Raw genomic sequence first — 22429 nt, 5'->3', positions numbered from 1 at the left:
TGACAACTGTTTTAATCGTGGTTCTCAAACTCCAGAAGACAAGTCTAAAATGCCACCTCCCTAGATCTGGTTTCTTGAGACTCACTAGCTGATATCCACAGTGCTTTGAAAAAAATAAGAGAATATTTGGTATTTTAACATGAAGACAACTTCTCTTAGGTCAATAATAATTATCCCTCACACTTCTCAATATTCTACATTACCAGGGCCCTCCTAACAATGTCTATTCATAACAACATTATGCATTTTGGATTGTTATGAAATACATTATGGTCATCATTGTCTTCAGTCTCACTCCTAAAGGAAGTAGTTGAGAAGAATGTTTTTCCTGACACATAGAATTCAACCTTAAACTTACTTAAGTCCTGGAAGATCTTTAACACTTGCTGTTATCTCTGCAGCTTCTGGAACAAGCTTTTCTACCAGTTCTAGAGGCCCCCAGAAGGATTTATTTTGTCCAAGAAAAGTTTTCTTAGCTAAGGTGATAAAAACAAAGCAGTAGTTTAATACTTTTTATATAAACATACTCTCAACACACACATACAAACATACCCTACTAGCTATTCAGTGTGCTTTTCAGGGAATTAATCCCAGATTATCAGACAGTCTTAAAATTATTCATGCTTTCAGAATTGATAACATTTCATAAAAATAAAGTATTCCCTACTTCCCAAGACTCAGCTCTTCCTCTTTCAGGAGGAATTTATGGCCCACCTGTATATGAACAATAAAATTTTTAATAATATCGTGCTTTAAGTTGTGTGGTATTAGTGAAGAAGACAGTCTAGTGGAAAAGAATATGTAACTCAGGAGCAGGTTATCAAAGATTGGGGAGGAAAAGAAGCAAAGGTGAATAACGCCAGGTCCTGCCCTTGAAAGCTTATGGTTAAGTGGGAAGAGCACGGAAGCAAGAGCCAGGACATCAGAGTTCTAGCACTTGCTTTGCCCCTACTTGCTGTGGGATTTTGAACAAATCATGCCCCACTCTAGAGCTATATCCACCAGTGAAGCACAATTGTCATCTAGAACTCGATACTTGTAACAGTGCTTCCAGCTCTAGCTTTTCAGGATCTGTATTTTTTTTAAGCCTTATACCGTCAAACATATTTCTGTACGCAAATGTACCAACATTCTGTACCCACATGTCGAATCCCAGTGGATTAATATGAATTCAAGAGGCTTCTTATTCTTTGGCTCCATAAGGAAAGCTTCTCTTCTTGAACACGTATTGCTAGGAAACAGGTGCGTGCGCATTCTCATTTTGAGGCCATGGCCTACCTTTCAAGCCATGTTTCAGGCAGTGCTCCATCACCACGAAGAACTGCTGCAGAGGTGCGTAGTCGGAATCCAGAGTTCTCCCCAGGTTCAGAGCAGATTCGATCAAGCCCTTGATACTCAGCTTGGCCATGTTCATCAGGTTCATGCGTTCGTTAGCCATGAGATAATTAGGATCTGCAAACCCGAGGGGGAGAGCGTGGAGCCTGGTTACTGGAAATAGCACATTTAAAAATTCAGTCTAATTTCACTACGTTGACATCTGCATTGATGGTGCAAAAGTCACAGTGGGTAAGACTACTGGTGTCTTGGCAAGAATCAAGGCAGTGACACCAAATTATAGTAATAGTTGCTGTGTTCCTCTCCACCATGCACTTGCTATTTAAAAAAGAGAGAGAGATGCCAATCTTCCTTGGGAATATTCTTGGCAGAACACTAAAAGGTGTATTTATTTTATGAAAATTTAAACCTTGAGTAGTCTTTTAATATTCTTACCAACGCCTTTGCCACTGCCCTGACCTAGGCTGGTCATAACTCAGTACTGCACAGCTCCCACACAGGCCGCTTTTACCCTGGCCCCGCCCCACCCATTCTCTACAGCTTGTGAAGCTCAAAAAAAATAAAGCCACTGTAGAAAAAAGGGATAAAGTGCTTAAACTTTGTTCCCAACATGTTATTTGCATTATTAGTATTTATACTAGGTAGAATTATTATTTAAACTGAGCATTCTTAAATGAACAATTAACATTATCAGTATAATGCAGTCTTAGAACTTAACCAACTGCGAAATTATTTTTAAGACTTAACATAGACTTAACGTGGCTCTCATCAACCAATTACACCATCTGGGGAAAGGGAAGAAATACCACATTTTACCTGACAAAAGTCTGAATCATCTTTGTTCCACAGGTGCGTACCCTGTGTCTGGTCCTGTGGGTTCTTACAATGATGACCTCAGTACCTCCTCACTGCACATTAGGAGACAGTTACACCAAGAGCACCAATTGATAGGGCAGAGAAATGAGGCTCCAAGAATAAAGGAGCTGACCCCAGGCACAGCCAGTACTACATGACAGAGCCAGAGTCTACACTCTGTCTTTCTGACTTCAAACCACGTGCTCCTGACAACTACAATCCACTTACAAACGCATCGGTGACTCCAAATAATGTGCATCCTTCCCTCTTGCTGACCATTCTTTTACACAGTTATCTTATTTAATTCTTGTGACTCCATCATTTAAGTGCTATTCCCCTTTCCAGGTGCTAAAGCCAGCCTGCAACGGTTTAGAGATCCAAGGCCAAACACTTCCTAAGTGGCAGAATATAGACCTGGATGTATTATAGCATGAAATGCTCTTTAATGCTCTTTCCACTATGACATCTGCATCCTCCCAAACACCAAATATGTTAAATTTCCATACAAATTGGAAAAGACCTAGAGAACTATGAAATGTTCTACCTTTTTTGGAGGACTAAAAGTAATACTAATAAAAGCCCATGCTCCCATAATAGAAACAAAGCAGAGATTATTTTATTCAAATTGTTCCAAGTAATTTTCTTCACACAATGTTTTCATTTATATCTGCTTTCATGGTTAAATGGAACAGAATCAACTGGCCAAATTCTAAGCTCACTTTCTTCTCCATTAAGTTTAAGAACTTGAGGTTTATACAAATTTTGGTTTGTTATACTATTCTCCGAGGTAATTTCTTTAGAGGATAGTTTATTAGGAAGGTCAGAACTTCTATGTTGCCATTAATTCTTGCACATCAATAAATGTTTTAGGACCATGGCTCAAATCTGGTTTCTCTGTTTACTACAGGTCAAACTTGTCAAGAATGGAACAATCTCCCAAGGACAATGAAATACACAAAAAAACTATCCCTGAAAAAGAGCCATGAAGAACTTTATCAGATATTAACTTCCAACACTATGACCAGCATTTATGTGCACTGTACTGTATCTGACCTTCCACAGTCCCTGGGAGAAAGGAATAGGGCAGGGGTGTGTGGGCTTGCATGGATGTTTGTGGAGAGCTGCTGGATTCCCCACTTAATGCAGGAAAACATGGCTGGAGTTGGATTAACTGGTGGTCTATAAGGTACCATTCTCTTGGCCTCAGGTCTGTAGACCATTGTCAGGAGGCTTCCTGTGTGCTGTTTTGGATCTGTCATGAACCCTCTGTTCCTTATTAATTCCTTAATATTCAGGAATTAAGAGGGGTGGCAAACCGCTCCCAGGGCTGAGGAATGCATGCATTTTCCTTCCTTAGTTTTTCCATATGGTGATAAGTAATTATTTGCGACCCTCTTCCTTTTTATGAACCATACAGTAAAAGTGATTATTTACAACCCTCTCTCTTTGATATGGATTGCCTTATGTTTCCTTGATAATTTGTAAGTCTGGACTTCTGATCTTTATCTTGGCTGAAAATAGCTACCTTATAAGACAGTATATATACCCATGCTATGTTGAATAAAACACCTTTGCTCCATCAGAGCTTGGGTCCCAGTGTCTTTCTTTCTCTCTGTTCTCTCTCCCTCCAGCTAGTTCTCTGGAGCGTAGAAACACATCGTGCTCACTCTCCTGCCAGGGCTTCTAAGACCCTCTTGAGAAGGCGCACTGTGCTTTCACCCCCTCGAGAGGGCGCCCGGTGCCTTCGTGAGCGATGCAAGCCCTGTGTCAAGGACTTTATTGGTTTTCCGCGTAAACCAGGGAATATCAGCCTCTCTCTCTCTTTTACTTTCTTATGGTCGACTCCGGACCACCAGGTTCTGGTCCATTAAAGGACCTCAACAGACCATTAATTCAGGGCCCTAACAACAAAATTAGGGTTTAGGATAAGACGGTCGGTTGTGGTTGTTTTGTGAGGTAGTAACAAGGAACACCGGAGGAGGCAATGGCACCCCACTACAGTACTCTTGCCTGGAAAATCCCATGGATGGAGGAGCCTGGTAGGCTGCAGTCCATGGGGTCGCTAAGAGTTGGACACAACTGAGTGACTTCACTTTCACTTTTCACTTTCATGCATTGGAGAAGGAAATGGCAACCCACTCCAGTGTTCTTGCCTGGAGAATCCCAGGGACAGGGGAGCCTGGTGGGCTGCCGTCTATGGGGTCGCCCAGAGTCGGACACGACAGAAGAGACTCAGCAGCAACAACAAAATTAAACAATGCTGCTAGTCAACGTACACAACCTAACTCCAACCTGGTGACAACCAGTCACGTGGGGAGAGCTGGATTTGGAACAAGTACAAAACCCCAGGCTTTGAGGCATTTTTCCAGAAGTGGTGGTACCAGCTCTTCTACATTGCCTCATCTCATTGTAATCAGTAGCAGAAATGTTTAAGACAACTGGTTATAGTGTCTAGGATGCATAAACTACAGAAAGAAATTAAATTCCTAATAATGCAGTTTGCATAGGGAAATTAAATTCCTAATAGACTCCGGTTAGTATGGTGCTATAACCTGCTTGAATTAACATGTGTCAAACATAAACAGCCCTCCCATTCTTTAGGAAATATTACTCTCAACCTTGGCACTACTATATTTTGGGCCAGACAACTCCTTCTTGTGTGAGGCTGTTTTGTGAATTAAATTTAGTCGTAATGGATGCCTTTGCCCTATAGATGTCAGTAGCACCCTCTAGGCATGGCAACCCCAAATATCCCCAGATATGGCCAAGAGTCTGCAGAAGGACATCTTCTCCCTGTGGAGAACTATTATTCTGAACAAATGAAAGCAAGCCAAACAAAAATCAGGGTAATTTGACAACTAGACCTAAGAGCTCAAAAGAATTTATTGCTCATTATTAATTATTTAGTACAAAAGTCAAATGATTATTTCATGCTTTATTATCAACATTTTTGTGTTAGCAGTATATAAGAGTATGGTCCTTACAATTAAGTTTGTTTCCTAGTTAGTTTAACTACGTGAAAATAATTAGTACTTATAAATTTTCTCCATTTTATAACTCTGGCTACTAACGATGAATATTACATCATTAGCTTGATTTGTCATAAGAAATTCTCTAGTCAGTTTGTTACCTGTCTTGAATTGTACTCAAGTATAAAATGATTTTGTGGAACTAATGTACACTGTGAAAAAAGGGCTGCAATGACTGGAAGAGAGTATGGAGGGACTTATGAAGGGGAGGTAAAGTTCTGCTTGATGTGGTGTTAGTTTTGTGAACTTGGGGAGTATGTGAAAAACCACTGAGCTGCAGCCATCACAAAGAATGAAATAACGCCATTTGCAGCAACAGGGGCGGACCTGGAGATTATCATACCAAGTGAAGTCATAGAAAGACAAATGTCATATGATATCACCTCTGTGCAGAATCTAAAAAAAAAATGATACCAATGAACTTATCTACAAAATAGAAACAGACTCACAGACTTAGAGAAAAAACATCTGGTTTACCAGGGACGAAGAGTTGGGCAGAGGGATAGAGTTTGGGACTGACATATACACGTTGCTCTATTTAAAACAAACAACTAGGAACCTCCCTGGCAGTCCAATGGTTGGGACTTCACCTTCCAAAGCGGGGGATGTAGATTTGACCCCCGGTTGGGAGCTAAGATCCCACATCCATCACAGAAAAAAACCAAGAACATAAAACAGAAGCAATATTGTGACAAATTCAATAAAGACTTAAAAAAAAAAGTCCACATCAAAATGTGCTTTAAAAAATAAAATAGACAGCCAGCAGGGACCTAAAACATTAACTAATTAAAAAAAAAAAAAAAGAAATGTGGAAGTGGATGTAAGAGTCTAGCTGTCCTCTCTGAGGCCAGACATTAAACAAATATCCCCAAATATAACACATGACACCTTCTTGCAACATTTTAGGGGAAGAAATACAGTTTTCATGAAAAGTAAGTTATCTATATTAACATGTAAAGGGGTAGTCATTAAATGAATGAATATTTTTTAAAAATTGATTGAGCTGAATACTTATAATGTGATCTTTTCTATTTCAGGCTTATAACTATAAAAGGTTTTTAAAAGTTCTATTTTTATTGTATAGACCAAAAATTATTTTTAAATGCATAACTTTCACAATGTTGTTAGTCTTACTTTTTCTATGAGAAAAAATAATTAAAACTTTAATTCTTCACAATGCTAACATTCAACACTATTTCTCCAAAACTGAACTTTTGTTTATTCATTCAAGCATCTACTGGGTGTTAGACAAATAAACAAAACTGAACTTTTGTTTATTCATTCATTAAGCATCTACTGGGTGTTAGACACTGTATTTAATGCTGGGAACCCAGCGATTAAAGACCTAGTCCTCAACACTGAAGTGCTTACTATTCATCAAACTTGGGTAAATAGATGCCTAAAGAACAAAACTGGGCAGCTTACAGAGAATGCTTGAAATTTTGGAATAAACATTAACATTTTCAACCACAATTAACTTTATTACAGGACAACTAAAATGTCTTCATGTTGAGCCATATACATCCATTTTATGGAATCGAATGTAAATTTTATATATATTTAAAGCTAAGATAGTGAAAGTGAGAGTTGATCAGTTGTGTCCAACTCTTTGCAACCCCATGGACTGTAACCCACCAGGCTGTCCATGGAATTCTCCAGGCAAGAATACTGGAGTGGGTAGTCATTTCCTTGTCCAGGGGGTTGGTGGCTCAGATGGTAAAGACAGTAGATATGATATTAATGTAGGATTTCAGGCAAGTTCTAAGTCCAATACGATTTCCTCGGCCATTGGATGTATTCTTCAGAAAAGTTTAATATCTATTACCCACACCTATTACATAACATTGTACTGAGGTTGGCAGACCAATGCAATTAGAGAAGACAAAGAAACATATAACCTGTAAAACCGTGGATCATGTATTATTGCTCTAAAACAATCTAATGTTACACCCAGAAAATCAAACTAAAGTTTTTACAGAAACATAATAATTCACAGAGGTACCAGAGCACAAAATTAATATATAGAAACCACTAGATGCCACTAGAAACCACTAAAGGATGAGACTTTTAAGTTCAGTCTTAAAAGATAAAGAGAAATTAGGCAAGGAAGGGTTAGGAGGAGAGCCATGAAAGGAGCAGAAATGAAGTACAGCTAGGGTGAAGGCACAGAAATATGGAAGAACATAGCATGTGGAAGAAACCAAAATTGAAGAAAATGCAGTAAGTTTATGATACATATAAGTAAGACCTGTGAGATGAGACAAGGAAAATAGGTAAGGGAGAGATGCTAAGGGCTCTGTTCAAGGAACATAGATTTTACCTTAAAGCCAGCAAAGATTTTGATGTGAGGTGTAATGTCACAGATTTGAATTTTAGAGAAGCTGTTCTAGCAGCCTTGTAGAAGATGGATCAGAAGGGACTCAGAGCTCAAGAGCAAGTAAGGTTTACTGCAAAAGCTGAGGAGAGAAATTATGATCAGGGTTGGAACTAGAGCAGTGGGTGCTGTGTGGAGAAGAGGGAGTTGGCTTTGAGAGACTTCTAGAGGTAGAATGACTGAATTTCACGACTTGATGACCACATGGATTGAAAGAAGAAAGAGAAGGAATGGAGAGCAACCTCTGTGTTTCTAATTTTGGTGATTATCTGGTTGTTTCTAGATTTGGATGGTGGTATAAACAGTCTTGATGGGAAACACAGCAGGAGCAGTGGACTAAAGAAACCCTGTAGAAACGACTGTAGTTATAATAACTATATTGGTTTTCAAATCAAGGTCCTTTTAAGAGCATATGGGTCTTGACTACACCTCTTTAAGGCTGCTAATTTCCATATGAGGAAGTTTTCATAAATTTTACAGTCATGTGCTCATCAAGTCAATAGCAGTGAAAAAAATGGACCCAAAGTCACGTCGCTAAGTGACATTTAGCCACACTATTCTGCAAACCAATCATCTCTCCAAGATCCTATTTTACCTCCTTATAGTGCAATGATGGGTTTCCCAGGTGGCTCAGCTGGTAAAGAATCCACCTGCAGTGCGGGAGATCCGAGTTCGATTGCTGGGTTGGGAAGATACCCTGGAGAAGGGGACGGCTACCCACTCTAGTATTCTGGCCTGGAGAATTCCATGGACTGTAGAGTCCATAGAGTCACAAAAAGCTGGACACGACTGAGTGACCTTCACTTTCACTTTCATAATGCAATGATGAATGCACATATGGAGAAATACTGAAATGTTTTATTAATAACTGAAGGAAAGTAAATTATATTTAACACTATGTTAATATTAAGTATGCTACATCATACCCAATTCTTGGTAAAGTGGGAATGATTCATATGTAGTACAACAATAACTTTTATCTTAAATGTGAAACAGAACAGTTGTCATAGAGAAATTTCCCAATGATACCTAAAAGCATTAATATGAGACTTAAAATGACCAACTAACAGAAAGATATTGAAAGGAAAGCTTACTTGAAGTTCAAAATGACTGAAGACCAATAATTCCTAAATAAAGCTATTTTGGACTTCTGTTGTAACAGTTCTTAAGAGTATACTAATTGTATAAAATGAATTTCCCATTACAGTGAAAGAAATTACTGAACGTACTAAAAATACCTTGTAATAAAACACCATTTAACTAATTTGATGACAAATTTATACAAAAGAATTATGAATTTTTATTCAATCTTCATCTAAAAATAATCAATATGGAAGATAGTATGGAGATTCCTTAAAAAACTAGGAATAAAACCACCATATGACCCAGCAATCCCACTCATAGGTATATACCTTAAGGAAACTTTTTCAAAATTGAAAAAGACACATGTATCCCATTGTTTTTTGCAACACTATTTACAATAGCTAGAACATGGAAGCAATCTAGATGTCCCATCGACAGATGAATGGACAAAGAAGTTGTGGTACATATACACAATGGGATATTACTCAGCCATAAAAAGGAATGCATCTGAGTCAGTTCTGATGAGGTGGATGAACCTAGAACCTATTATACAGAATGAAATGAGTCAGAGAAAGATAAAATACTGTATTCTAATACATATATACAGAATCTAGAAAAATGGTACTGAAGAATTTATTTATAGGGCAGCAATGGAAAAAATGGAAAAAGAGACATAGAAGATAGACTTATGGACATGGGTAGAGAGGTGGAGAGGGTGAGATATATGAAGAGTAACATGGAAACTTGCATTACCATATGTAAAATAGCCAACGGGAATTTGCTGTATGGCTCAGGAAACTCAAACAGGGGCTCTTTATTAATCTAGAGGAGTGGGATGGGGTGGGAGATGGGAGAGAGGTTCAAAAGGGAGGGGATGTATCTATGGCTGATTCATGTTGAGGTTTGACAGAAAACAAAATCCTGTAAAGCAATTATCTTTCAATTAAAAAATATAGGGCCCTTAGATTATCTATGTATCTATATCTGTTTCTATTCTCCTTAATGTCATTTGAGATATCAAATAAGCTTCTACTCAAGAGTAATAAAGAAGAAATTCACTTAAGTAATATTTTCCCTGGGTTGAAATCCGTTAAAGGAGTTAAGAAAATTTAACTAGAGGGACTTCCCTGGTGGTCCACTGGTTAAGACTGCATGCTTCCATGTTGTCAGTTTACCTGCCTGAAATATTTTCAGACCTAGTTTTGACAGTTTCTACATTATGTTAAAATGAATTTTTTTTTTTTTCTCCAAAGACTCCATGCTTCCATTCCTGGGGACATGGGTTCAGTCCCTGGTTGGGGAACTAGGATCCCACATGCTGTGCGGTAGGGCCAAAAAATAAATAAATAAAATAAATTAAACCATAAATTTATTTATCCTGATTGCTACCTTTTCTTAGTAATAGCATACTCAAAGATATTTTTGCTAAAATCAAGCCTTATCAGCAGAAAGACTATATCCACCCAATAGCCTTACTCTATTTGACCTGAATCATCTGTGCTAATTAGCTTGTTATATGATGCCAGGCAGGGAATCTTAATTCTTTGAGGCCTGTTTCCTCAACTGTAAAATTAGTTGTTCAGTACTTTTTTTAAAAGAGACATCACATACCTGTATCACTCATAATTAATCACAGCACTAATTCTCAAGCAGGGGGCACACTAATATGCCTGGAATGGGGAGAAACAACATGGTTTGAAAAACCCCACTAACAACTCTGATACCAAATGACCTAGATTCTTACCACTCCAAGTGTGGTCCTAGAACATCAACATTGGCATTGCCTGGAAGCGAAATGGGAAAACTTGCCCTCCAGCGTTACAACTGAATCAGATTCTGCACTTCAACCAAAACCTAAACCAATCGGTATACGCATTGATGTTTGTGAAGCAGTGAACTGGTGCTTCTAGCTCCAGCATGTCCTAATTCCATGATTTCATAGATAGATTCGTCAAGGGCAATCAATAAATACATTTATCAGTAGAAAGCCCTAAGGAGAAAAGAATAGTAAAGATTAGAGTAGAAATCAATAGCAAATAAAACTACTGAGAAAAATCAATGAAACTCAAAGTTGACTCTGAAAAGATCAGTAACACTGACAAATGGATAGACTGCCCAACAGAAACAGAATTACTAAAATGAGAAATGAAGAGGACACACTACTATTGACCTCACAGAAACAAAAAGGATTGTATGGGCAGTTGTATGCCAACATATTAGATAACCTAGATAAAAAGGACAATTTTTAAGAAAGATAAACTACCAAAACTGGCTCAAGAAGAAACAGAAAATCTGAATAGAACTATAGTAAGTAAAGATATTAAATTCATAATAAAAAGCACATCCCGTAAAGAAGAGGCCAAAACCAGATTGTTTCACTATTGAAATTTACCAGACATTTAAAGAATTAATGCCAATTTTTCACAAACATTATATGAAATGTCCAGAAGAGGCAAATCTATAGAAACAGGAAGTAGGTTAGTATAGTTGTCAGAAACTGGAAGGAAGGGTGAATAGGGAGTGAATGCTGATGGGTACAGAGTTTCTTTGTAGGGTGATGAAAATATTCTGGGATTAGACAGTGGTGATGAAGCCACAACTTTGTGAATATACTAACAACCACTGAACTGTACAGTTTAAAGTGGTAACCCTTAATGATATGTGAGTTATACCTCAATAAAGCTTTAATTTAAAAAAAAAATTAAAACTTGAGACATAATAAAATATAGCATATGGATCCTGATTTTAAAAAACTGACAAGCACTTTGAAAATGGGCTGAATAGTACATACTATTAGGAAATTTTTGTTAATTTTGTTAGGTGTAGTACTGAATATGTTTACAGATAATAAGCCAATGTTTAGAGTTTGCTTTAAAATACTCTAGAAAAATGTGGGGGTGATAGATGAAATAAGATCAGCATACAGTGATAATAATTGAAGCTGAGTGATGGAAAAGTTAAGAGTTTCTTATGTTACTCTCTCTACTTTATGTACTTGGAAAATTCCACAATTAAAAATAGTTTCTGCTTTCTCTTGCTTCAGGTCATGGTTTACCTGCTAGACTCCAGTAAGAATTCAGTGCTGTTTTCTTCTTCCCTGAACATAACCAAAAAAACCCCTTTTGACTGCCATTAGCATTGAAATGAATGAGTTTTTCTGGATATTTAGTATTCCAAAGCCACTCACCGCTATACTCTTACTCATTTTTAGTCAGGTATTGTGAAATAAAGCGATCAATCAATCAATCTCTCTCTGTCCCCACCTCCTAATACAGAGCTCTTAAAATCTTAATAATTTCCCAAGTGATAAGAGCCATAGGAGCATCTTTTGTTATATTCTGTTTCTTTCTAGTTCCTGAAATAGCTCCACATCAAAGGTAAAAGGAGTACCTTTGTTATTCCTAACAACTTCCTCTCAATCAGAGTTTATGCTAGTGCGGTGAATTTTAGAAGGCCTCCGAACCGAGATGGGGGGTGGGGGTGATGGGGGGGCTGGTGGCCAGGGGAAACCAGTGGTGCGATAAGTTGGGACTTTCAGCCATCACTTCCCACCTACAAATCCAGGGAGGGGAGGGGGCGGGAGATTGGAGAGTGCAATCATAAGAGTAGTAGTAGTAGTCGCTCAGTTGTGTCTCAGTCGTGTCTGACTCTGCGACCCCACAGACTGTGGCCCACCAGACTCCTCTGTCGATGGGATTCTCCAGGCAAGAATACTGGAGTGGGTCATCATTCCCTTCTCCAGAGGATCTTCCTGACCCAGGGATTGAACCTGGGTCTCCTGCATTGCAGGCAGATTCTTTACCACCTGAGCTACAAGGAACCAGGTTTTAATCAATGATTAAATCATAATCATTTGAGGCCTACATACTGAGGCTCCATAAAAACCATAATGGAAGGGTTCAGAGAGCTTCTGAACATACTGAGGTGATGGGAGGGTGATGTGCCCAGAGAAGGTATGGAAGTTTTGTGCTCCTATGCATCTCTTTCATCTGGCTGTTCTTGAGTTGTGCTCTGTTAGAACCCACCTGTAATCTAGCAAGTAAACTCTTCCTGAGTTGTGTGAACTGGTCTAGCAAATTATAAAACTTGAGGAGGGGGTCATGAAAACCTCTAACTTCGAGCTGGTGGATCAGAGCACGGGTGACAACTTAGACTTGTGATCTGCGTTGAAAGTCAAGGGGCGTCTTGTGGAGCCTGTGTTAACCCCAGAGAGATAGAGTCCGAATTGAAGTGATGTTGGAGAACTGGTGGGTGTGAGAAAAAGAAAAAACCCACATTCAGAGTCAGAACACTGTGAGCAATAGAGGAAAACACTGCTTTCTTTTAGGTAACCATTTCTAATTTTTAAAAGATGTTCATTTCTAATCCAGCTTGTCCAAGAGTTCCCTAGGAAATCACACTGATCTCCTCTTCACTGAGCTCCCAATAGGATACTATAATCAAGTTTAGTTTCGGCAAGTTTCCCAGGCTTCTTCAAGTACCTTTACCTGAAGAATTCCTTCCACACCACTGAAGAATACCCAGATTATTTCTGGGAACACCTAGAAGTTGGGACAATTGTCAATCTTCTTTGTTTTGATGCAACATAAGAAATTTAGGTGTTAAGTACAAATTCAAGAGTTCCCTGCTCTGCTCAATTTATTCCACAGAAATAATTTAAGTATTAGGGGGCACATTGTGACTTAGAACAGTTAGATCTCTGATCTAGAAGAGTTAGAGCTGTCTTTCTCACATCCCCTGAGTGATGCTGGGGAAATTTCTCATGTCTTTTTATCTAACTTGTAAGATACGGAGAGAGGACAATCCTTCTGGGACTTCCTGCACTACTGTAAGTCTTCATGGGTTGTATCAAGACTGCCAGGCCCTGATTGCTCTATTACCCAGGCCACTTCCTGGGGTTGCTTCTGCAACTGATCATTGTGAGACATGATGAGGCTTTACTGCTGCTTCCTATAAAAGCATCTGTTCCCCCAAACTCAGTGTTCCTCAGCTGCAACATAGAAACACCGTGCACACAGCATCTTCCTGATGCTCCCAGGTGCAACTCTGATGCAAGAGGAACTGATACTAATGTGCTGATGCTCAGGCTGCCCACTGTGTCACGTTTTTCATCGTGTCCTTTACCAGTATCCAAGAAACAGTAATAGGATGGTTTTTTAGTTTGTAAGAAGAGTAAATCCCAACCTTGACAAAATACAGGCATAATCTCTACCCTTAATTTAACTTCCTGGAATACTGTATACTCATGCTCCAAATGAGACAATACCAAATCAATATAAAGATAAAAGCATGATAACTGCAGTACAGGATTTGAGGCAGAACCTAAATATGAACTCACAGACAACATGGAAGAAAGTATTCCACGTGGTGGGAATGGGTATGTGAAATGAGGTGAGGGAGATAAGAACACAGTGGGGAGCACTCTCTTCTTGGTGGGGAGAATTAGAAAACAGGAAGGGTAGAGTTAAATGACAGGTCTGTAACACTAGACCTGAATATCCAGGAAGCAGGCAGTGGGAACCCACTGTGGGTTCTGAGCAGGGAAGTCATATGATTAAAACACTGTTTGAGGATGACTGCGTGCGTGCTAAGTCACTTGTTGTGTCTGACTCTTTGCAACCCTATGGACTGTAGCCCACCAGCCTCTGTCCATGGGATTTTCCAGGCAAAAATACTGGAGTGGGTTGCCATGCCCTCCTCCAGGGGATCTTCCCAACCCAGGCACCAAACTCGCATCGTTTACATCTCTTGCATTGGTAGGCAGGTTCTTTACCATTAGCATCACCTGGGAAGCTCCTTAAAAGGATTATGCACAGTAAATTTGAATAATTTGGGGGAGAGGATCAAAATGGCTTAACTTGAAGAATCGTACCTGTTAAGGAAACAGGAGTGAAGAATAACCTAACATTTTCACCCTGTGAGCCTGGAATACTGTGCTAAAAATGGAAATGAAAAACACTGAATAACTGTTTTGGAAGTAAGGGGTTAAAAAAAAAAAAAGGACCCAATGATGTGGAAGCATTCTATAATAATTTTTATCACACAGTTATAAATACGAACTAAAGTTTGGGGTTGGATAATTACTAGCAAAGGGATAATGGGTGCAATGATTAGAAATAAGATGTTTTCATCAGAAGAGATGGTCTAAAGCAAAATAGAAGGATGCAAGATCACTGGCTCAGCCTTTAAAGGGTGCTGGAACAGAACGCAACATACTGGCAATGCTGGAAGAGCTCTTTTGCTTATATCTTGGTAGCAAGAGCTAAAATGGATATATAACAGAGAGGCAGTACAGGAAACTGGACTATCAAACTAAAGTTCACAACTCCTTAGTGGGGTATAAAAAATCGATTTATTATAGTATGTCTCATATATTAAGGTTATGTGTTAAGAAACTTTTGTAGAAATCAATGATGTGTGTGTGGAGTTCTGATGAAAAGTATTTTTGAGAGTCAACTAGGTTTGAACTTTGGTACAGTGGGTGACACAGCTCTGAAACTAGTTTGCTGGCATTTGAACTTCCCTTAGCTGTGTAACCCTAAGCAAGTTTCTTTTTTCCTTTCTTTTTTTTTGGCACTTACCATTTTGAGATAATTGTAGCTTCATAAGCAGTTGTAAGACATAATAGAGAGATACTGTGTACACTTAACCTAGTTCTCCCAAAGGTAAGATTTTGCAAAACTAGAGTAACTTATGACCAGGATGTGACATTGAACTGTGTCACAAGGATCCCTTATTTTGACTTTTTATAGCCATAAGCATTTCCCTCCTGCCTCCTACCCTGTTATAACCCATGGCAACTACTAATCTATTTTCCATTTCTGTAGTGCTGTCATTTCAAGAATGTTATATAAATGGAATCAAACAATATGTAACTTTTAAAATTGGCTTTATTTTTTTGTTTTCACTCAGCATAATTCTTGAGGGATCCATCCAGGTTATCAATAGTTTGTTCCTTTTTATTGCTGAGTAGTATTACACTGTGAAAGTTTCTTAACTCTGCAGGCCTTACTTCTTTTATCCATAAGATGATGATAGGGTTCTGAAGATTAAACAAGCTCATGGGTGTTAAATATTTAGAAATGCTTAAACTGTACTAAGAATAAAAAATTGTTAGCTTTCAAAAGTATTATGGTCCTCCATAGATAAATTACACAATTTTATTTAATTTAAAATAAGTCTTCAGAGACTGCCCTGGTAGTTCAGTAGTTAAGAATTTGCCTGTTAATGCAGGGGCTGCTGCTGCTACGTCGCTTCAGTCGTGTCCAACTCTGTGTGACCCCATAGACGGCAGCCCACCAGACTCCCCCATCCCTGGGATTCTCCAGGGAAGAACACTGGAGTGGGTTGCCATTTCCTTCTTCAATGCATGAAAGGAAAAGTGAAAGTGAAGTTGCTCAGTCCTGTCCGACTCTTTTCGACCCCATGGACTGCAGCCTACCAGGTTCCTCTGTCCATGGGATATTCCAGGTGAGAGTACTGGAGTGGGTTGCCATTGCCTTCTCCTCCAATGCAGGGGATTTGTGTTCAATTCCTGGTCCAGGAAGATACCACATGCCCCGGAGCAACTAAGCCCATGTGACACAAGTACTGACCCCATGTGCCCTAGAGACTGTGCTCTACAAGAGCAGCCACTGCAATGAGAAACCCAAGCACTGCAAGCAAAAGAGTAGTCCCTGCTCACAGCAACTAGAGAAATAACACAGCAATAAAGACCTAGTGCAGCCAAAACTAAATAAATAAAAATTAAAAAAAAAAAAACTTTCATTGAACATATGTGTGATACAGTACTGAAGGTGAAGGTGAAGGTGAAGTTGCTCAGTCGTGTCCGACTCTTTGCGACACCATGGACTATAGCCTACCAGGCTCCTCCGTCCATGGGATTTTCCAGGCAAGAGTGCTGGAGTGGATTGCCATTTCCTTCTCCAGGGGATCTTCCCGACCCAGGAAATGAACCCGGGTCTCCCGCATTGCAGGCAGACGCTTTACCGTCTGAGCCTCCGGGGAAACCCGATACAGTACTAGATGCTAAAACAAATCTCTTAGATATATTCCTTCCATTTTTCAAGATGACGGACATCAAGTCTTAACTCATGAAATACATCAAGGGACCAGTAAGCCATCTTGATCAGGTATTATTTCACATAAGTATATTATTTCCCTAATTCAAATAACATCCCAGCCACTCCAGTGCTCAAAGAGATGAGTAACCTGGGTAACTGCAAATATACAGAATCTGTTTAAAAGGTTTGTAATAAGTACAGATAGGAATTCAGTGTTTAGTGAGAACTAAAGAGGGTAAACCATGTGCTTTTATTATTTCATTTAGTCTTCATAATCTTTTAGTGAGTTTCAAAACTTTTCAACCTGAATTAATAGCACATATGAGATGAGATGTAAGATAATTGACCAATGTTGTAAACATGATACAATTCTGTCCTAAGAAGACATTTCATATTCTACCAGACGTAAGTTATAGACATGTTGACTGTAAAACCAACCATCACTGTAAGAAATCAGTTCACCGGAAAAACCTTCAATCTTGCCAAAATCAAAACAAAACACAAGAAAAATCAAACACCAAAATGAACAGTTAAATCTGTGACCTCCTAGAGTTTGGTATTTTAAAAAGCAGTTTTTCAGGAAAATGGAAGCTAGTGTTAACACTTTGCCTATTAAAAAGCCACCTCTTTTGACACAGCCATAATAACTGATAAGAAATATAATTAAAACAGCTCAGCAGTGAAGGGTCTCCTGAAAAGATCTGAGCCTACATACATCAGTAGCTTTCTCCAGGTCTGACTGCAGGCTCCTCTCCCGACCCTGAGCTGCTATGGTTGTTATGTGTTGGTAATACTCCATAGTGAAAGTCAAAGTGTTAGTCACTCGGTTGGGTCCGACTCTTTGCGGCTGCGTGGACTGTAGCCTGCCAGGCTCCTCTGTCCATGGGATTCTCCAGACAAGAATACTGGAGTGGGTTACCACCCCCTCCTCCAGGGGATCTTCCCGACCCAAGGACTGAACCAGCGTCTCCTGCATTGCAGGCAGATTCTTTACCATCTGAGCCATCAGGGAAGCCTGACTCATAAATTCCAGTATTTCATACAACTGAAATGAGACACAAGATGCAGAAAATTCTATACAAACGCAAGGATGCAATGACTCAAAAGAGTTAACAAGTAAAGCCATTTTCCTTCCTTGACTCTGATTTTCTTTTTTAAGCTGTATTGCAGTAAGACTTTCCTGTAAATAGGTTCTTGGCTAACATTACCATATTCCACTTTACTGGTAGGGATCATCAAAGTAATACAACTCACATCTTCTTACATGCACCCTTATATTCATAGCAGCATTATTCACAATAACCAAGAAATGGAAGCAACCTAAGCGTCCAACAACAGAGCAATGAATAAATAAGATGTGGTACATATATACAATGGAATATTACTAAGCCATAAAACAGAATGAAATAATGTTCTTTGCAGCTATAAAAAAAAAAAGCACAAAATAATGCTATTTGGTTTCAACTAGAGATTATCACACTAAGTCAATCAGAAAAACAAATACCATGTGACATCACTTATTATTTGTGGAACCTAAAATATGACACAAAGTAACCTATTTATGAAACAAACAGAATCAGGGACACTGAAAACAAACTGGTGGTTGCCAAAGGGGAGGGCCCTGGTGGAGGGATGGAGTGGTCGTCTGCGATCAGCAGATGCAAACTGGCATGCATAGAATGGATAAACAACAAGGTCCTCCTGTGTAGCACAGGAAACTATATTCAGATTCCTGTGATAAACCATAATTGAAAAGAATATGAAAAAGAATATGTGTGTGTGTGGGTATGGCTTCCCATACCCACACATATACATGTATGGGCTTCCCTGGTGGCTCAGATGGTAAAGCGTCTGCCTACAACACAGGAGACCCGGGTTCGATCCCTGGGTCAGGAAGATCCCCTGGAGAAGGAAATGGCAACCCACTCCAGTGTTCTTCCCTGGAGAATCCCATGGATGGAGGAGCCTGGTGGGCTACAGTCCATGGGGTCGCAAAGAGTCGGACGAAATTGAGCAACTTCACTTTCACTTTATATGTATAACTGAGTCACTTTGCCATACAGCAGTAATTAATACAATATAGTTCAGTTATACTTTAAAAAAATTCATATCTTGGTTTTTTTTTCCCTTTCTGATTTCCCCTCTAATGATTCACAAAAATTTCATCAAAAAAGAAATGAAAAAGAGGAGGCTGACTCACACAGTAGGCTTGATCTTACAGCAGTAATTCATATCAAAGAAACAGAATTTTGCCAAGACTAAGTCATAGAGAAGAAGTCTATTAAGAAGGACACAGATTTGTTGGCCTTTATGTATGAAGTCTATTAAAGGAATCAAAACCTTAAACCTGTTTAGTGTCTGGTAAATAATAATCATAATCAAAATGGCAGCTAACATAGCAGACAGTACTCACGCAATGAATCAACACGGCTCTCTTTTTTTCCTCGTCTAGAAACTCTCAGGACTAGATAATACTGATCTGTTTTTTTCTTTAGAATACATATAGCTAATTATATTAAAAGTAAAACCTAAGACAGAATAAAAAGATAGTTTGATTCTAGGAAATGGCATGAAACTCAGGATAACTGACTCACTGAAAGTAAAGTGCTGAAGAAGAAACTATTGGGCATCAATGGAGAGAGAAACTGACATATTTTTGTTCAGTGTGACCAAATCTACCAAGGACAATACTGTCCCAAGCTGATATGAGTACCAAGAATTTTAAGACGATCTCTGCTCTCAAGGATTTTACACTTTAGCTATGAATGCAAACACACAAGAAGGAGAGAACAAGAAAAAACCTTAAGCTCCAGGTTCTGCAGGACTTGAGTTTATGGATAAATGAACTGTGTCAAAGCTGTCAGGGAGTGCTTCCGTAGAGTTCTCATGAAGAGACTGGGGGTGCGGAGCTGGGGGCGGGGAGAAGGGGAGTGAATGTTCTGGTTGGGATGTCACGGGAACAAGGCAGGAGAGGAGGCTGAGTGCAGCTCATGCAGTCAGTGGAAAGGCCAGTGTGGGCAGAGCGGTGGGTGGTCGTGCGCTAACAGAATGTACACTGAAGCTGGGGAGCTTTCAGTTGCCCAGCCAAAGTGGAAGTAAAATGATATAGTGAAGTGGAGCCAGACTTCAATTTTTCTTATAAAAAGTGTAGATCACCTTGAGCTCCTTAAAGTAATGTACTGATTATGGAAGAAATAATTACTGGTTTGGGAGCCTTCATGCATTAAAATGTATGTGCTACTTGTCAAAGAAATTCCACCAGAAAGGAATGCTATAAGATGACTAAGCTCAAGGTGCTTACTCTGATGGAAATCTACAAATCAGAGCAACATTCCAGACCAAATACTTGATGTTCCTGGGGTCTGTTTTTAAACTGTTTGTGAAATTCAAAGAAATAGGTATATATATATATATATACACACACACATACACATACACACACACATACACACACACATATGTATATATACATTTTTAAATGAATGATATAAAAACATTTACATTTTCCTAAGAAACAAATGAAAAGACAGACAGAAAAAATTGATACAATCTTGAAATAAAGTCCCCTTTGAACATGTCATTTAACAAATATCCTGAAGGAACAGCATAAACATATATTAATGCCACTTTACTTGGAACCATAAAGATTTTAAATGCAAGACTCTGAAAACCCTACTCCTGTATGAAGCACCTGCATGGACAATCTGGCAAACAAGCTTACTGCTCCAGCTACTGTCAATGGGAAATAAAACCTAAAGTAGACACTTCCTCTTATGGAAAACGATCAAAAGGTGGTTAGAAAATTAAAAGAAAGAAAAAGAAAGAAAGAAAAAAAAAAAAGGCTGAAAGATGCTGGTGTGGCACGCACCTTCTGTATCATCGCGCATTTGCTCCACCAAATCTGTCAAATCCTCCCAAGAGTCTTTGCAAACGGCAAAAAGAAAGGAAAAGAAAGATAAAATGTCATGCAAGCCAAGAAAGAAAAGTGTTATCAAAAACAAGGTATCAAAAGGGGTAACTGAAAGGGGGACTCCTAGAACTCTTTGGGCGTAACCAGGAGATTAGCAGTGAAAAGTGCTGGGGACGTACCCAAGGAGCCATGCGACACTAACCAAGCAGATATATCAACTATGACTGTTAAACATGTCTCAAAGCTAAGATTAACAATTTCAAAGCTTCTCATCAGAGGAGAGAAAGATGTACATCCCATAAAAAGTAACCGATTTTTTTTCCCACCGAAAATCAAGATTTGCATTCTTTAATATTTATTTTGACCTTCTGTGAAGCTAAAACACATGTGGAGTGTTTTTTAGACTCAGGCCAAATATTATGATGGAAATCTAGTGACTTTTCTTAAAATAAATGGTGGCTTAAACAGTAAAAATAAAGAACAATCTAAATACTTGTCCCAAGCCCTCCACCCCGATGGTTCTCTTTCCTCAAAACAAAAATAAAGGAAAAATTGCTGTTAAAAATAAATCACTTATAATTCAATAAAGATAAGACGTTGACTCAATTTAATGTATAGTACTCTTTCCTCTTACTATAAATTCAACGTTTTTTAAAATTAAATTTGATTAGCACATAGTTGCTTTACAATGTTGTGTTAGTTTCAACTGTACAGCAGAGTACATCAGCTACCTGTATACACAGCCTCTTTTTTGGATTTCCTTCCCCACTATAAATTCAATACTCTTGTATACAGAATAGTCCATGTGAGGCAAAAGGACAAGAATGTCAAGATTTCAAATATAAACGATACTTCATTATAGTTTCTTCTAACAGTGTCTTAAGCTGTAAGATCATTATCTGTTCTATAAAATTTGAGAACCTACAGAAATTAAAAAAAAATGGATTAGCTTCATCCTTCAGAAACTGAAACCATTACACACAACTGCAACATTCATACTTAAACTCACAAAATCATGTGAATTTTATATGTATAAATACTTAGCAAATAAATGTAAGTTCTCAGAGGATAAAGCATAGCAAAAATAAGAAAGTGAGCGAAGAATATTTTGCCCATGATAAGCCCTCTTTCTTAAAAAATTTATCATGGAAGTCAGCGTTGGATCTGAAGCAATAACTTGAAACAACCATCTAGAAAAAGAATTTATCATTTGTCCTTTTCTCACAAGTTTATTAAATTATCACTGTAATTAAACTGGTTAACTTTGGTTCTCATGTGGCATAGTGATTTTCAAGCGGCGTGTAAGGGTACATTCCAGTGTCAAATATATGGTCAGTTATCCTGTAAAAATGTACCAAAAAAACCAAAAATATATAAAATTTAAATTTAAATTCAGAAAACAGGGAAGCAGATGGGGATCTAGTAAGGTGACATGTGATTAAAATGGAACGAAAACTACATATAAAAATATTATTGTTAGGTCAGACCCAAAGATAGCTAATATAAAAAGCAAGCAAGTATCTCTATTCTATTACATTTGTATTGTATTTCCATTAATGACTTTGCCCGGGCTCACATCCCAGCTCCACCCCTCACTGCCTGTTATGACCTTGGTCCAGAGACTTCATCTCTTTTTCCTGAGTCTCCTCATCTATAAAACACAGACAAGAACAGTATCTATCTTCAGAACTGTTGCAATGAGTAAAAGAATAAACATCAGTCCAAAATCTTTTATCTGGTTATTTTCTGGCCAAATGAACTTTGAAATTCAGAATTTTAT

At 38.5% G+C, this 22429-nt stretch overlaps 1 protein-coding gene across 15 annotated transcripts in view; it reads right to left on the bottom strand.

Annotated features, from left to right (window-relative positions):
* Positions 1-22429, bottom strand: part of RUFY3 (RUN and FYVE domain containing 3) — a 92837-nt gene that overhangs the window by 33891 nt on the left and 36517 nt on the right. For 13 of the 15 annotated variants that reach the window (XR_009737050.1, XM_061420406.1, XM_061420408.1 and 10 more), the window contains exons 2-3: positions 1279-1452; positions 359-476 (exon numbers count right to left, since the gene is read on the bottom strand). Coding sequence is in view for 14 of the 15 variants with exons in the window: in XM_061420406.1 (XP_061276390.1) it covers positions 359-476; positions 1279-1452 (292 nt within the window). In the remaining variant the exon portion in view is untranslated. Of the gene's footprint in view, positions 1-358; positions 477-1278; positions 1453-20607; positions 20662-22429 lie in introns of all 15 variants that reach the window. The other 2 variants (XM_061420412.1, XM_061420402.1) reach the window with 1 other exon arrangement.

This window comes from Bos javanicus, chromosome 6 (genome assembly GCF_032452875.1).
Source record: "Bos javanicus breed banteng chromosome 6, ARS-OSU_banteng_1.0, whole genome shotgun sequence".
Lineage (NCBI taxonomy): Eukaryota > Metazoa > Chordata > Mammalia > Artiodactyla > Bovidae > Bos > Bos javanicus.
The sequence above is the reverse complement of the archived record's forward strand: the minus strand, read 5'-3'. Positions and strand labels throughout refer to the sequence as shown.